General features: G+C 39.6%; 2 protein-coding genes across 3 annotated transcripts; both read left to right on the top strand.

The window, feature by feature from the left end:
- The first annotated feature begins 1,265 nt into the window (after nt 1-1,265).
- Nucleotides 1,266-3,917, top strand: LOC116264948 (glycosyltransferase BC10-like). Its single transcript, XM_031645419.1, has 2 exons — nt 1,266-1,827; nt 3,272-3,917. Exons 1-2 carry the CDS (start codon nt 1,276-1,278, stop codon nt 3,902-3,904), a joined length of 1,185 nt encoding a protein of 394 aa, XP_031501279.1. The 5' UTR covers nt 1,266-1,275; the 3' UTR covers nt 3,905-3,917.
- Nucleotides 3,918-4,931: 1,014 nt separating this feature from the next.
- On the top strand, nt 4,932-8,709 carry LOC116263963 (glycosyltransferase BC10-like). 2 transcript variants are annotated; one of them, XM_031643814.1, is made up of 3 exons: nt 4,932-5,119; nt 5,235-6,050; nt 7,861-8,709. In XM_031643814.1, exons 2-3 carry the CDS (start codon nt 5,304-5,306, stop codon nt 8,500-8,502), a joined length of 1,389 nt encoding a protein of 462 aa, XP_031499674.1. In that variant the 5' UTR covers nt 4,932-5,119; nt 5,235-5,303; the 3' UTR covers nt 8,503-8,709. The 2 variants fall into 2 exon arrangements, with proteins under 2 accessions (XP_031499674.1, XP_031499675.1); XM_031643815.1 differs by having other exon boundaries at nt 5,077-5,093.
- Nucleotides 8,710-15,043: the final 6,334 nt, after the last annotated feature.

Below are 15,043 nucleotides of genomic sequence, written 5' to 3'. Positions count from 1 at the left end.
GTTTTCCTTTTCCATTAATGAAAAGGGTTTTCTTATTTTTCGAAGAAGAAGCATTTGTCATCTTAATACAAAAGAAATTGGCTACAACATTGGTTTCGTTGGCAGTCCAGAGGAGGAGGCCATCCTCTACTTTGTACAGCTATTGGTATTTCGAACCTTTTAAACAAATATATGGATTGTATAAAAGAAATGTGGACAGGGTAGCGATTAATAATCACAGGGACTTCCCTTCATTTTTCCTCTCTGTTATTAGACTAAATCAAATACAACGGAAATCAGAACCACGGTTGGAGCCCCAGCACCTAGCCCCATTGAGAGGAGCATCATAAGCACACACACCTCAGACAACTGAGGCCCCTTCTTTCTTTATTTCTTTATTTATTTTTAGTTGTGACATGTATCTAAGTTATGAAAAATCTTAAGGAACTTATAAAGAGAGTTGTTAAGTAATAGGTTGATCTGATTAGTTTGAAACCAAAACTGCTAGGGGCAAGTTGGAATACATCGGACTAGGGGCTCCAGCCAAGTATGAGGAGTAAACTGAGTTGTTATACTGTTACAGAGTCGATTCAACACTTGAACCTAGGGTTCCACAAGTCTGGATGTGTGTGCCTTAAGAAGACGAATTAGAGCATCTAAAAAATTTAGTCTTGTATTTTAGATTGGAAAAAATATTATGGGACTTATAAACAGGGTTGTTAAGTGGTTCGTTGTTTTCGTTCCTATCCTTTTTGGGTCTCAAACAAAAATTGCTAGGGCGCCATCGGAATCCGTTAGACTAAGAACCCAAGCTTGCTTTGAGAGTGGGCCGGGGCCGGGACAATATATTAATCAGACCCATCCTTAGAAATAGTAACAGTTGCTAGATACTGAATCTCATACCAGGAAGTTCTAAGGCTTGCTTCGAGGCCTTTCCTTGAAACTATTATAGGAAATATGGTCCAAACAGAAAAATTCTCATAAACAATATAAAACTAAAATGAGTTGGAAGGTCCAATATTCATTTTGTTGATCCAGAACAAGGTCATCCGAGCACGATGAGCATTTTATATGCTCATCTCTGGACCCAGCCATAGATATTAAACGGTACTAGCTACTACATCACTCCAAGAGTTAGTAATTTGTGGTTTTAAATTCAAGGTCCTTTGGATATTGATTTTCAGAAAGGCGTTTGTTATGGCATCAGACCTGGTTCTTCCCCCCGCCCCTTATTGAACAGGGAAGGTCAGACGTAGAAACATCAGCAAAGAACTTTCTAACAGAGTCGCCATTGTTATGGAGAAGAAGAAACCTGATGATCACCAACACGTCCAAGCTGGTATTCATCCCTTTAGGTCTCAGTTTTACCCGACCAACCTCATCCCCAACTGTCTCCTCTTTGCCCTTGGAATCACCTTCTGTTTCATTGCCAGCTTCCATATCAGCAGACACCTCTCCATATTCAATCCCTCAGGATTCAGCTTCTTCCTCCTTCCACTTCAGAGTGCAGCAAATGCTTCCGCCGGCCTCAATCCGACAAGGGAGAAGGCCGGAACTGAGACGGAGGGAGATACAGAGCATCACACTGTCAATCATGGCATGGAAGACGATGAGTTATTTTGGAGGGCAGCCATGGTTTCGAAGATCCACAGCAGGCAGTCCCACAGGCGAGTCCCCAAGGTGGCCTTCCTCTTCCTAACAAGGGGATCCCTTCCCTTGGCACCCTTGTGGGAGAGGTTCTTCAAGGGACATGATGATAAGTACTCGATTTATGTCCACACCGATCCCTCCTACAAAGTTGCTGTGCCAATGCAATCAATCTTTTATGGAAGACGAATACCAAGCAGGGTAAGTGGAGGAATCAAACTCTCTTTTTCATACTTTAATTTCTCGGAATGAACTTACTCACAACATGTTTGGCAACTGGTATTGTTGAATGATCACAATTAATCTTGTAATAGTTGGAGAATTTCGTGAAATTGTTGAAAGCTCGCCCTTTCTTGGGAAAGTTCAGCACATTATAAGATACGTAAAATAAATATGAACAAGGATTCTTTGTCTATCTTGTTATATATATACTAACTCGTTAAAAGCATGGAATTTTCAAATTAAGAGAAGCTTCAACCATGTTGCTCTTTTCTCTGATTAAATTGTCCTTGATAGATCTTGTAACAAGACCACAGTATTTTCAAGGATGCGCTGAAGTTATGGTCTAAAGTCGTGTAGCACAGGGAAACAATGTCGACGATTGACCTTTTTTTTTTTTTTTGTCTCTTTGCTTTTGGAATTTCATCCGAGCCTGCAAATTTTCCAAAATTTGGAAATCTGTAACCAAGTTTGGAAAGTGGTGTTGAAAATGAATGACAAGCTAATAGCTACCAGATGCTCTATGTTTGGCCCTGCTTCATCTAACCTGACCTTGGATATATTTAAGATGCCAAGATCTCTATTTCATAAAGAAGTAAGAAAAAAAAAAGGGAATCGTACTTTAACTTCCATAGATTCCAAACATACTACAGGTTGCATTTCTTTTAATTAAAACTTGTACTATTTTGTTGAAAATGCACTACGTATCAATGGTCAAATCATCAACCAATATTGTATACACATCATTCATAGGGTTATTACAATTTGATGGCGAACTGGCTTTCACATCAACTCCCCTCTGTTCTAAATTAAATGAGTCCCACGTAATTGCATGAGAACCACCCTCATGGCATATTCTTTTTGTTTTTTTGGTTGTTGTAAGTTATTGGCTAGGTCAAGGTCAAGATAAGATAATCCCATGAGCCAACAGGTGCATAGATCATGCAATAAATTATACCCAGCCATGCCTTGAGGCATATAAATGACACGTCCTACATATTTTATACTTGGTAGCATCTGGTCAACAAGACATGCACCCCTCTTCTGCCTTCAACCATGGCATGTGATCTAGAACATCCTTTTCAAATACAGTAGCCAGGCCAATGTCCTCTTACTTGGGGATTGCTCTTTATATATACAAAGATGTTAATAACCTTATCTTATCACCTCCGTGAACATTACGACAGAAATTGAAAGAAATCAAGAAAACTGGACGACCATAGTTTCACTATGTTGAACACCTGCATCCAACCAAAATATAAGCATACAGGGCCTAAATTACATGGATACTTTCAATTAGTGATTGTATTATGCATCTGTATGTGGCTATCTTTTGATAGCAGCACTAACTTGTGCAGCCGAATATATTTATGTGCCACCCAAATGCATGAACATTGCTAACAGAATTCTTTTGCTGATGGAGCAGGAAGTTAAATGGGGACATATTAGCCTAGTGCAAGCTGAGCGCCGGCTTCTCGCAAATGCGCTGCTCGATCCATCGAACCAGAGGTTCATGATCTTGTCAGAATCTTGCATCCCCCTCTTCCCCTTCACCACCATCTACGACTACCTCATCAACTCCACGCAGTCTTTTGTAGATGTATATGATGATCCACGGCCTTTCGGCCGGGGCCGATACGATAGTCGCATGGCTCCTCTCATCAGACTCGGGCAATGGAGGAAAGGGCTGGCGTGGTTCGAGGTGGATAGAAGAATTGCAGTGGAGATAGTTTCAGATAATACTTACTTTCCTCTGTTTGACAAGTTCCCGGTTCCAGTTCCTGATGAGCACTATTTTCCCACTCTCATGAACATAAGGTTCGGCCCGTGGGGCGCCAATAGGAGCTTAACGTATGTCGATTGGTCTAAGGGTGGGCCTCACCCAGCTGGCTTTGGTAGGCTAGATATCACATACGACTTGCTGTGGAAAATGAGGCATGGAAATAGGTGCGTGTATAATGGGCATGAGACATCTCTTTGCACCCTGTTTGCTAGAAAATTTTTCCCTGATTCATTAGATACATTACTAGACATGGCATCCCAAGCCTTAGGATTCTAGAAAGTTGAGAAAGAGGGGGAGAGAGAGAGCAACATCAAGTTGCGAACGGCGGTCATCAACTTGAATGATTCAGTCGTTCGTGCTGGATCGATCGTTGTGTTTGTTCTGTTCTGTTCTTTGTGTCCCGTCTTGTGCATGTTATGAGTTTGGTAACTCTGTTTATCTATTCTTCCCAATATATAAGTGGATTATGAATCACTCTTCAAAAGAAATGGCTGGATTATCCTTTTTCGAATCTGATTAATGGAGTTGAATTCCACAGATTAAGGCATAAATGAACGCGTTGCGTATGTTATGTAACAAAGGATATGGTGACCAATTATTTGCTTGTTTTCCTCTGTAATTAAATGTAGACTTGGGCAAATTCAACCTAAACGGGTTGGATCTAGCTTTAAACATTGAAAAAAATAAAAAGCAGAATTCCCAAACCATTTATTTCTCTTCAAAAATGTTTGCAATACCTTCAAATCCTTTTGGTGTATAATTATTGCGTGCACGCAACTCGTTCTACCATCCGCGCGTGGCACTCGTCCCCTTCGCATATGACCATATCAAGGGGCCATTTCTTACCTTTTAAGTCTAACAACAAAGGACTTTCCGCCATATTTGACACTTTCAACTTCAGCTGAGCTTCCTGGAAGAAGGATGACCACAAACAATGTTATCTTCCTGCATTCTTTATCTCCTTTGACAAGTTATGAATGAGATTGCTGAGCAATGCATGAGCCTCTTATAGATGCCCATGGATTTGATTTCAGGCCTCCCCTAAGTCCCTAATATTTTGTTATTGCGCTGACGTTATGCCTGCGGGTCCGGCCCCTAAGATTTTGAAAAATAAAATTTTTACGTGTTAAAATTTTCAAAAAGGTCAATTTAATTGGTCCCTATCAAAAACTGCATATTTTATTTGAATAAGCCTTTGGTTGGCCCTCACAAGAAAGAAAAATAACTACTAACTTTCCCATCAAGGTCCTGTAATGAACGTCATATATGATCTATACTTCTGCACATGAGATATACACTTCCGAGAGCGGAGCCACCAGATTTTGATAAAATAAAATTTACAAAAGATTAATTTGAACAGAAATACCGTGACCCTGTAAAAAATGTTCACAGATTTTATTTAGTCGCTTTGCGGTCCACGCCTTGTAATCTCTGTTTCTATGGCTCTCAATTTTGCCAAGCGCAGGTATGTTGTTGGAATGATACGCAAAGGTGATGCCTTCACGACGACCAGATCTCCTGAGCTGTTTAATTTCCAAGTAGAATAAATGAATTGGCCTGGTCTTCCTTTCCCTGCTACTAAAATATTCCAACTTGTCGTCTTCAGACTATGGAACTGCACCACCAACCAGATGAAGTAGAAGCTTGAGTTGCACCGGAAACCAGCACACTGACCATGGAGCGGAAGCTTGATCAGCAACATCCTCGGGCGGGTGAGCCGATTCATTTCTTGAAATTCAGGTGCTACCCGTCTAATCTCATCCCCCACTTTGTTCTCTTCGCCTTTGGCATCACTCTTGGTGTCCTTGCCAGCTTTCAGATCCCTACCTACCTTCCCATTTTGAATCGAGCAGTAACAGCTTCTAACCTATTTCCTCTCAACGTTTCTGCAAATAATCCCCCCCTCTGCGATCAGATTCACGGCAAAAACTCTTCACGTTCTCCTCCCTGTCATGTTTGTAACGTAACAATTAGCAGACCCAATTGCAGCGCCACAAGATCACAGCCCTCGTTAGATGAACAACAGTGCAGATCTTCTCGAACCAGACTTGATCACACTGCCTGTGTTAATGATTCAGAGCACACGAATTCTTCGAGGCATTCGGATAGCATGAACACAGAAGTGGGCGCAGGTGAACTCAGGGAATGGATACGGCCTCCTTCTGTGATGCATGGAATGAGTGATGAGCAACTTTTGTGGAGGGCGTCCATGGTTCCCAAGGTGGAAGAGTATCCATTTAAGAGGGTCCCCAAGGTTGCCTTCCTCTTCTTGACAAGGGGACCTCTTCCCTTAGCACCTCTGTGGGAGAGATTCTTCAAGGGAAATGATGGTAAGTACTCAATTTATATTCATACCAGACCCTCCTACAATGGATCAGCCTCTCAGCAATCGGTTTTCCATGGAAGAAGAATACCAAGCAAGGTACGTACCATAGTTTCTTGAAAACCACGGAAAGAAATTCTTTTATTTCTGCTGTAGTATTACAGACAAACCTAACCATCTAATCAAAGCTGTCAAATTGATCGTTGAGAAAAAATTAATGTATAAACTTTAGATAACGAAAATGTCCATCATGTTTTTTTTCTTTCTTTAATTGTCCATTAGATCAGACGGTGTATATTAGAGGGCTGGTTATCAAGATGATTATTTTTTATTATGTGCTGAAAAAACTATCACGAAAGTGCATTTGCAACGAATTATTTGATCACTGTTTTTAGGTACCAGACACGATACAAAATAAAAAGGAGTCATTCAAGATACAGTGGTAGCAATATATATATATATATATATATATATATTACTGGTTGCAAATTACAAGATGCAATTGTCGTTGATTACTTTACGAAAATTTATATATTAAATAGGCTTTTTTCGATGAGCATAGGTATACGACAAAGTAACACATTAAATAATTTAAATGGGACAAGGAGGTACTTATCTTGTTCATCAATAATTTGTCGTGACCTAAGTATATGTGGCTCATAAAAACCTAGGCATCACTTCTTTGATCATGATCCTTTCGTATTCGTGACGCTTGGGCTCCCTTGTGAGGTAACATGAAAAAACACCAATTGCTGCAATGCTTTATTCCTGTTCTAGGACTTTAATGAAGTAATTGGGTGCTCGGAAAGATTTATTAAGGGTCACTAACGGTGATAGGACTTGGTGATAGGAGACATGCGTCACACGAGGAACCCAACGCACAAGTATGGCCCTACCCAAATCCAACCCACAAAACGCTGCCCCTATTTAGCTCGTTCCTGAAAAAAATCCTGGCTCTGCCTATATCTGCTTCAGTTGTCCATCTAACAGAGTTAGACCTTCAAAAGTATGAAAACATATTATATTGATGGTATATATCCCCACGTTTTGGCACGTAAATAAGGTTTACTTGCCTTTTAAAAGATGAGGTCCCAAGAAATGTAGACCATGTTTGGTGTCTGGCACCCCATTCTGCTAAATGCTACATGCTCTCCATGATCATGCATATGTAATCATCCCTCTCAATTGGATGCACGTCTTTCTTTTCATTTCACTTCGACATGACTTCTAAGAACGCTTTTATAGGTGTTTGATGAATTTATCTTTTTAAAGTATGTTCATGATGAAACGATAGTTTTAGTATTTTAGGTGTCTAATTTAATCTTCTTGGTAGATTGATACAATACTTACAAAGTGTTTATACTAAAACGATAGTTTTAGTATTTTATCGTTTTAGTATTTTATGTGTCTAATTTAATCTTTTTGGTAGATTGATACAATCGTGTTTCTACTACCACACGGTTCTTAAAAAAAAAAGGATCGAAACCCTCCAAGGGTTTAGGATTGATGTGTCTAGTGCATGTGGAAACCGTACGCCTGAAAGAATCAAATTGACAATATGAGGTCATGAAACATTTCAATCATGTAGTAATAAACAAACACTAATAACATGAAAAAAAAGCACACCAATTAATGATTCTTTCAACGTACAAAAGAGCATTTTATAACTTGCACAAAATTTCACAAATTTTGAATCGTTGGGTTTGTATTATAAAGTCCTAGTTATAAGATTTAATGAGATAATTTACACGCCAGATTTTGGGTTCCGGACCATTTAAGTCACATTTACGCTGCCAATTTTTTTTTTCTTAGGCATTAAAATTCGATTTTCACATGATAACACTATTGTGACTCGACCTCTTCCCCAGTGGTCGGTCTTGATTGAGATCAATTTCATGTGGCGACGCAGAAAGTAACGTGGGGAAATCTCAACATGGTAGAAGCGGAGCGCCGCCTACTCGCGAACGCGCTGCTCGACTTCTCGAACCAGAGGTTCGTGCTCGTGTCCGAGTCGTGCATCCCCATCTTCCCGTTCTTCGTCGTCTACGACTACCTCATCAACTCGAGCCAGTCCTTTGTTGAGATATACGATGATCCGAGTCTGTCCGGCCGCAGCCGGTACAGCGATCGAATGTACCCCGTCATCAAGCGCCGGCAATGGCGAAAAGGGTCGCAGTGGTTCGAGATGGATCGGAAGCTCGCCGTGGAGATCGTCGGAGACAGGAAGTATTTCAGGGAGTTTGTTAAGATCAAGGGACGCCGGCATCGTTGCCCGGACGAGCATTACATTCCGACGATGGTGAACATAGAGTTCGGGGCCTGGAATTCGAACAGGAGCGTGACCTATGTGGACTGGTCTGCGGACAAGGCTCACCCAGCCACGTTTAAGCGGTGGGACGTGACCGCTGACTTGATGAAGAGACTGAGAGGTGGAAGCCAGTGCATTTATAATGGGGAATTGACATCTGTCTGCTACCTGTTTGCTAGGAAGTTCCACCCTGATGCTTTGGATAGACTGATGAATTTGGGACACAAGGTCCTTGGATTTTAGAGAGATTGATTCTTTTTGTATTGATCTGAAAAAAGCTAACAGAAGATTCACTTACCGCATTCGTTGCAGTAAGGATTGTACATAAAGAAATGACCTAAGATCAAAGAGAGAGAGGGAGAGATTGTGATTTTGACTGTTAGTCTGGAAACCCAGACTTATGTAATCATCAAAATTTTTATGAAGACAAGTTTCACTCTGGCAGGTGAAACAGATCCTACTTTCTATCTCACCACATTTACTTTGCAGTAAGATGAGAACAAGGGACTAACATCTAAATCCTACCATCTTTCGTTTCCAGCTCATTTCTGTGAGTTTACTATGGTTTTTTTTTTTACCATTTCTCTGCTACCGGATTCAACTGATCAGTCCAGCTGTTGCTTGAATTAATTGGACGTGACTTGCAAGGGATCAACCGGACATGTAGGCCATGAAGGGCAAATTGTTGCGTGTTGTTGTTCTTCACCGAATTGAGTGCAACTTGTTTGAACAATTGGTCGACTTCTAGACCATGAGGGAGATAGTACTGCTTCAAAATTGCTCCATGTTACAAACACCAACATGAAGGCCCAAATGTTTGCCGTCTCACTCTGAACCCTTTTAGTTGGTAATTCAAAGCTTGTTGAAGGACGTTGATCATGTTGATGCCCAACATCAAGAATGTCTCACTCATAGTGCTGTTGATTAACCCAAAGCCGTGGACTGTTTTCATAATTAACTTTCGTAACATCCTTCTGCTATAATGAAGGAAAGTGGTTTGTAAACTTTGAATTCTGCAAGTGCTAGCTGTAGAAACATGGTTTACATTAATGAAGAAACATATTTTCTATTTGTCATTGATTTTCTTTTGACAGTCCCAATGAAGTTCCAATGAGCATTTTCTTCAAGCATTCAAACGAAATGGCCCTGGAAAGGAAGCATCTTCCTCAAAGGATATTGTTCTTGCCTTGGAAATTTAAGTTTATCAAAAGATTTAGGACTTTTCTACACTCAGGTGGATCTTGGGTCTTTCACATCCTCTAAAATGGTTGTATTGCAAGGGCAAAGAATTTTGACATCTAAGGCCATGGACAACACAAAGACAGAAAGCATGTTCCTTCCTTTGGTATAGACAAAGGCACCAAACCTAATAAATGAGAAGATGGAAAAGGAAGCAAGTAGCAGTGCCCTACACAGCAGCACCACATGGCCTTAGGACTGCACATAGGTCCCACAAAGGGACTACTTAAGTTGAAGAACATCTTTTAGGGCATTTGAGAACATGGGTACTTTATCTTCCACAAGGGTAAGACCTGAACTGTGAACTCCGCTAACCATAAGTTGCCAATTACATTTCACATCGATCCAAACAGGAGACAGAAGAGATGGCGGTTCATGTTTAATTGTCCGCCTTCTTTTGTTAGATGATGAGAAACTGCCAAGTCCTTTGAAGGTGTCAGATTGCTAACTTAGGAGGTGAATAAGCCTCCCATGCCTTGCTTCAGTTGTTTCTTGGTGTAAAACGCTCAAACTGCACTTCCCCTTGCACAGAGGAAATGTCCCTTCACTTGTTTGGATCTAAGAAACCTCAGACATGTGTAGGACAGTGGTCCAGAGCTGTGTCATTTTCCCATGGACGACGACGGAAACCACCAAGTTTTCCGAATGCGTTGGACTTACTGACAGAAGGGGGTGAAAAATTCTTATCAAGCTTTTCTCTGGCATTTTCGTGGTGTAAATTTTCATGCTTATCAGAAAAGTTCATTGACTGATTCTGCCTTGCATGGAAGTTCGTGAATAGGAACCAAAAATACATTCAAGTTGAACGTCGATTTGCTTTGCCCATGTCCTGTAATTTGTCGGATTTACTGTGAAGAGAGAAGAAAGCTCAATTATTTAAACTGCCATTCACATGTAGGTAGCATGGTTTAACCACATTTTAATGGAGTCGACACTGTACTGCATGTTCTATACTCAAAAGACTCAACTCAGTCTTTTCAGATCAAGTAAGTACGGATTCTGGATTTATGATTCATGTGTAGCGTTTTTATTAAATTCAGGGTCCAACATCATTCAGGCTGCAGTGGTGCCCTTTGCACTGGCAACACATGGATTGTCTCCTTTCTCAAATAAATTTCATGAGCGACATTTTAGCCTTTGTGAGCCAATCGGAATCACAACTCACCCTTTTTTTTTTCTTTTCTTTTTTTAAATAACCCAGGAACAAATTGCTTCGGGGCAAAATATAACTGGTCGAGAGCATATGAAATGACATATTTCTAGTTTGATTCTTGCGCTTAATATCTAAGGGGAAGGGTGCATTGTTGATTTAACCCGAGAGGCTCGACACAAAAGAAATATTGGTTCTTGGTGGCTCTTTTTCCGGGCGATAGGTTGTTAACATCTAGATCATTCACAACCCAAGATCAAATTAAACTTAATAGAGGGCAATCAAAATAAAATTTTCAAACACATGTTTTAAGACTAGTCATGACCTAGTGCTTATTTTCAGAAATCATAATGATTATGAACATTCTTGGTAAATATAATAAACAAACTCTAGAGATAACGAGATCATATTTTCTAAAACCAAAAATACGATGCTCTTATGAAACTTCATATAAGTCAAGCCGATGTGGAATCGTACACACTCGCCCGTTTTATTTCTCACGACTGAGAAAGAAAACTGAGTTCATGGGATTTAAAAAAAAAAAAAAAAAAAGTTTCACATGCCCAAGGCAACGGGATTGTGGGACCCACACATGATATGTCCAGTTGGAGCTGGACAAGGTCGGGTTTCTGCACTTGCTGGCTGCCCGTACATGGCGGGCAACCCGAGGGCAGCGAGTGCAGCAGTCCGCAGCCGTTGGATCTCGCAGATCGGACGTGGTACATTTTGTCTCATGCATGAGACAACAGCAAGAATCCAAGGGGACAATCATCTTACTTCTCTATAAATATAGGAGGCAAGTAAAATTTTTCATGTCAATCGAAAAAAATAAAAAATAGAAAAGTAGTTTTTATGAGGCAACGTACTCTTATAGAGTTTATTGGCTAAAAATACTGTTTGTCCGTTTGTTTGCTTCCTTATATATCATAAAAAAAATTAGAATATTAGTTTCTTAAGGCATAATTATTTGCACCTAGAACGAATCAAGCCAATTGGGACTGGCTTCAAATTCGCTTGTAAATGCTTGTAAACGAGAGTTCAAGTTGAAATGTTAAACGAGTTAGTTCAAGTTGTAAGAACTCGACTAGTTTAAACTTAGCTGAGCTCGACTACATATGAAAATGAGATGCTAAACTTTTATTTAGGAGATATTTGGATGCTGTACATGTGCATTCTTTCATTGCATTTTTTTTTTGTCAGTTGCACATTCATAGTGGATTAAAGTAAACTATTCAAACGAAGTGGAGCTTGAACTAGATGTTATATCATCGAGTTGAGCTCGAACCTCTTCTATGGAGCTCAACTCAACCCATATGCAGCTTTAGGTGCGCGGGTCTAGATTAAGATCATTCTATACTATTTATGTGTTTGATAGCCTTGGATTTAAGATAAGATGTCTACGATCTCCTTTTATTTAGGACCCAAAGAGTAAACAAACACTAGATTTCACAACTAAGTAAAAAAGATGATTTGGAATCAGTAGTATATAGCCAAAACATCAAATTTGAGGTCACTTGGGAGCAGGGGCGGAGGGAGGGGGGGCCGCCTAGGCCGTGGCCCCACCTTGACTAATGAAAAAAAAAATTACATTGAAAAAAATAAAATTTTTTAATTGCGCAATGTATTTTTTGAATTTGAATTCAATTTGACCCTACCCAGATCCAGAGGTTGGACTGTCGGCCCGTTCCTGAAGAAAATCCTGGCTCCGCCCCTGCTTGGATGAGAGTTTGACCACAAATCCTCAAATATGAGTTTCTCATTGATATCAAATTATCTCTCATCGTCTATTCCAGGTAAAGAAAACCCTTTTATAGGTTCGGAAACGGGTCTGACCAGGCCCAGAACTAGTCAATCATGTCCAATAAAAGTTAACAGAAAACAAATCGTTGCTAGGAGCAGCATGACTGTTGTAAAGTGATTCTCGACTTTTATATATCTATGAATCCAATGCAGACATTAACTTAGACAATCTCCTTGGTCATCAAAATAAAATATAACCCAATTAAAGAACTGGATTGGATTTGGATTTAAAAAATGACATCTCATAGTATTTGGAATGAAATCCACGTGTAAATGAATATCTAATCACAAAAGAATTTCGATGTGGATTTGATTTCTATGTTATATAAATACCCTATATCCAATATCACTATATTTTGAGAGAGACAATCTTTTGCATATCATAAAGTACTTCAGATTCAATTATGTATTATTTACAAGACATTTTCAGATTTAGATGTGAATCCCAAAGTTGGACTTTGATTATGAATCTAAAAATTGGATGTGGATATATGGTGTGGACTTCTTTTATTAATATTCCAAGCCTAATATGTGGAAGACTTAATAAATCAAATATGGTAACCTGTACATCTGGTTGGAATCCAAGAATCCAACCCATTCACATCCCTACCTATAAAATTAATTCATCATTCATGATTTATGAATAAAATCATGATTTCGATGCAGCTCGATTCATATCAGCACACGGTACATAAAAAAAACTAGAAACCAACTAAGCGACCACGAACAAGAATGTTAATCGGCGAGTCAATGTTGCCTACCAACTTAGTTAGATCGTGTATGGATCAATATTTTTATAGACAAGGTTGGTTGGCATGAGGTGATGAACCAGCTCGAGCCACGACCTACTGAAGCACCACTTCCCGATGCATCGGCCGATGCACGAGGAATAGTTTGCTTGTTAAACTGTTCCCCAATCTTGTTTGCATTTTTTATGTTGAACTCCTTGTTTTCATGGTTGTACTGTTCTTGTTGATGTGCAGTTTTGTTATTAAACGAGTTAAACGAGTTGCAAACTTAAAAAAACAAGTTAAAACATAAACGAGTTATTCGAGTCGAGCTCAATGCTGTATAATCGAGTCGAGCTCGAGCTTGTGTCAGGGAGCTCGACTCGAGTTCAAGCTCTTTGAGTCGAGTCGAGCTTCTCGAGCTGAACTCGGCTCGTGTGCAGCCCTAGTATGAGGTGACGAACCAGGTCGAGCCACGACCTTCCCGATGCATCGGCCGAAACACGAGGAATTAATTTATGGAAGCACATATTCTTCATGTCTAATAAGGGACATGTGATGGCCCTGATGTGAAGGAAGAAGCCTGGCTAAACTATTTGATGAAAACTTTTAAGGGTTCTAGAGTTGGTGAGAAGCTCTTCCTCCTGTACTTGCAACTATTAAATACAGCTTCTTGTCTCTTAAACAATGTCGTTAAAATGGGAGGGTGTTGACCCCTTGCTGATTTTATTCGTGATCTACATTTTTAATGTCTTAAAATCAATCTAAAATATTCTAAATTTCTTTTTAAAATTAGAAAAATTCGATACGGCCTGTTTTAAATACTTGATGTATATCGATCAACTTTTTTTGTATTCACAAGCAAACTAATATTAACAACATTACTCTTAAGGGGCTTTTTTTATCTGGTGTATGATATTCAAGGTGATTTGAGATAATAGGGAATCTCAGTTTTCATACACCTTTCTAGTGCTTGTTTATATTGTGGGTTCCATATAAAACGGATTGTAGATCACCTTTGAAGTTGTTTTGCAATAGTAACATTATGTTACTGTCTCATAAACTTGTCTCAAATACCGTAACAAAAACTTGTCTCAAATACCGTAACAAATGCTTTGTGCATCTGCTTCATTTTTTTTTTTCACCAGATTCACCAGACAGTAATAATATGTTATTATCGTCAAACAACACCTAAAGGTTTTAGGTTTCGAACTTGAATAGTAGATCACATTATGTCCTCCATGTTGAGGAAAAAAGCAAGAAGAATAGTTCATGGTGCATCTTTCTTCATAAATGTTGTGGGGATCGGCCAAACCTCAACTTGTCGGAAAAAAGTGTAAAAAAAATAGAACCCTGTAAAGAATGGCAACTGTGGTTTATGAATGTCTTATAAATGTCCCATTACTATGTTATTTTCTTGCTCCAATGCCTCCTCTAAATTAGGTGGAGTGATAAATAGTGCTTAGTTAAAGGCCTAGTAAATGATTTCTAACACTTTCTTTGAGGTCAAATTGTTTATTCATGAAGAACTGCACCAATTGAACAGCGCCGCTAGAATAGAACCTTTTTCCTTTCCTTGAGTTCTAATAGCACGCACCAACAGCTACTCATTAAACTCACAGGCAAGACTTACTCATAGTCCGGTCACGCGACGCCTTCTCAAAAGGCAGCCGCCGGTTGTTATTCCGGCGGCTGCCGACCATGATGAAAATGCCTCGGAAGCCGCAAAGTTTTACTGCGTCCGAATCAATTGGATGATATTCACTAGAGGCGAGATTTTGGAAACAAATTCCGATTCAAGATTTACATGGAATTGGGTCAGATCCACGCTAGAGCTCTGACTCAAATCCGAAGAACAATTCGAGGA

The sequence above is a fragment of the Nymphaea colorata genome, chromosome 11 (genome assembly GCF_008831285.2).
Source record: "Nymphaea colorata isolate Beijing-Zhang1983 chromosome 11, ASM883128v2, whole genome shotgun sequence".
In the NCBI taxonomy this organism is placed as follows: domain Eukaryota; kingdom Viridiplantae; phylum Streptophyta; class Magnoliopsida; order Nymphaeales; family Nymphaeaceae; genus Nymphaea; species Nymphaea colorata.
Note: the sequence above shows the minus strand (reverse complement) of the source record. Positions and strands in the feature narration are given on the sequence as shown.

Coding starts and splice junctions, on each gene's coding strand:
- LOC116264948 (XM_031645419.1), top strand. CDS start 1,276: ATGGAGAAGAAGAAACCTGATGATCACCAACACGTCCAAGCTGGTATT. Junction 1,828..3,271: donor GAAGACGAATACCAAGCAGG/GTAAGTGGAGGA, acceptor CTGATGGAGCAG/GAAGTTAAATGGGGACATAT.
- LOC116263963 (XM_031643814.1), top strand. CDS start 5,304: ATGGAGCGGAAGCTTGATCAGCAACATCCTCGGGCGGGTGAGCCGATT. Junction 6,051..7,860: donor GAAGAAGAATACCAAGCAAG/GTACGTACCATA, acceptor GTGGCGACGCAG/AAAGTAACGTGGGGAAATCT.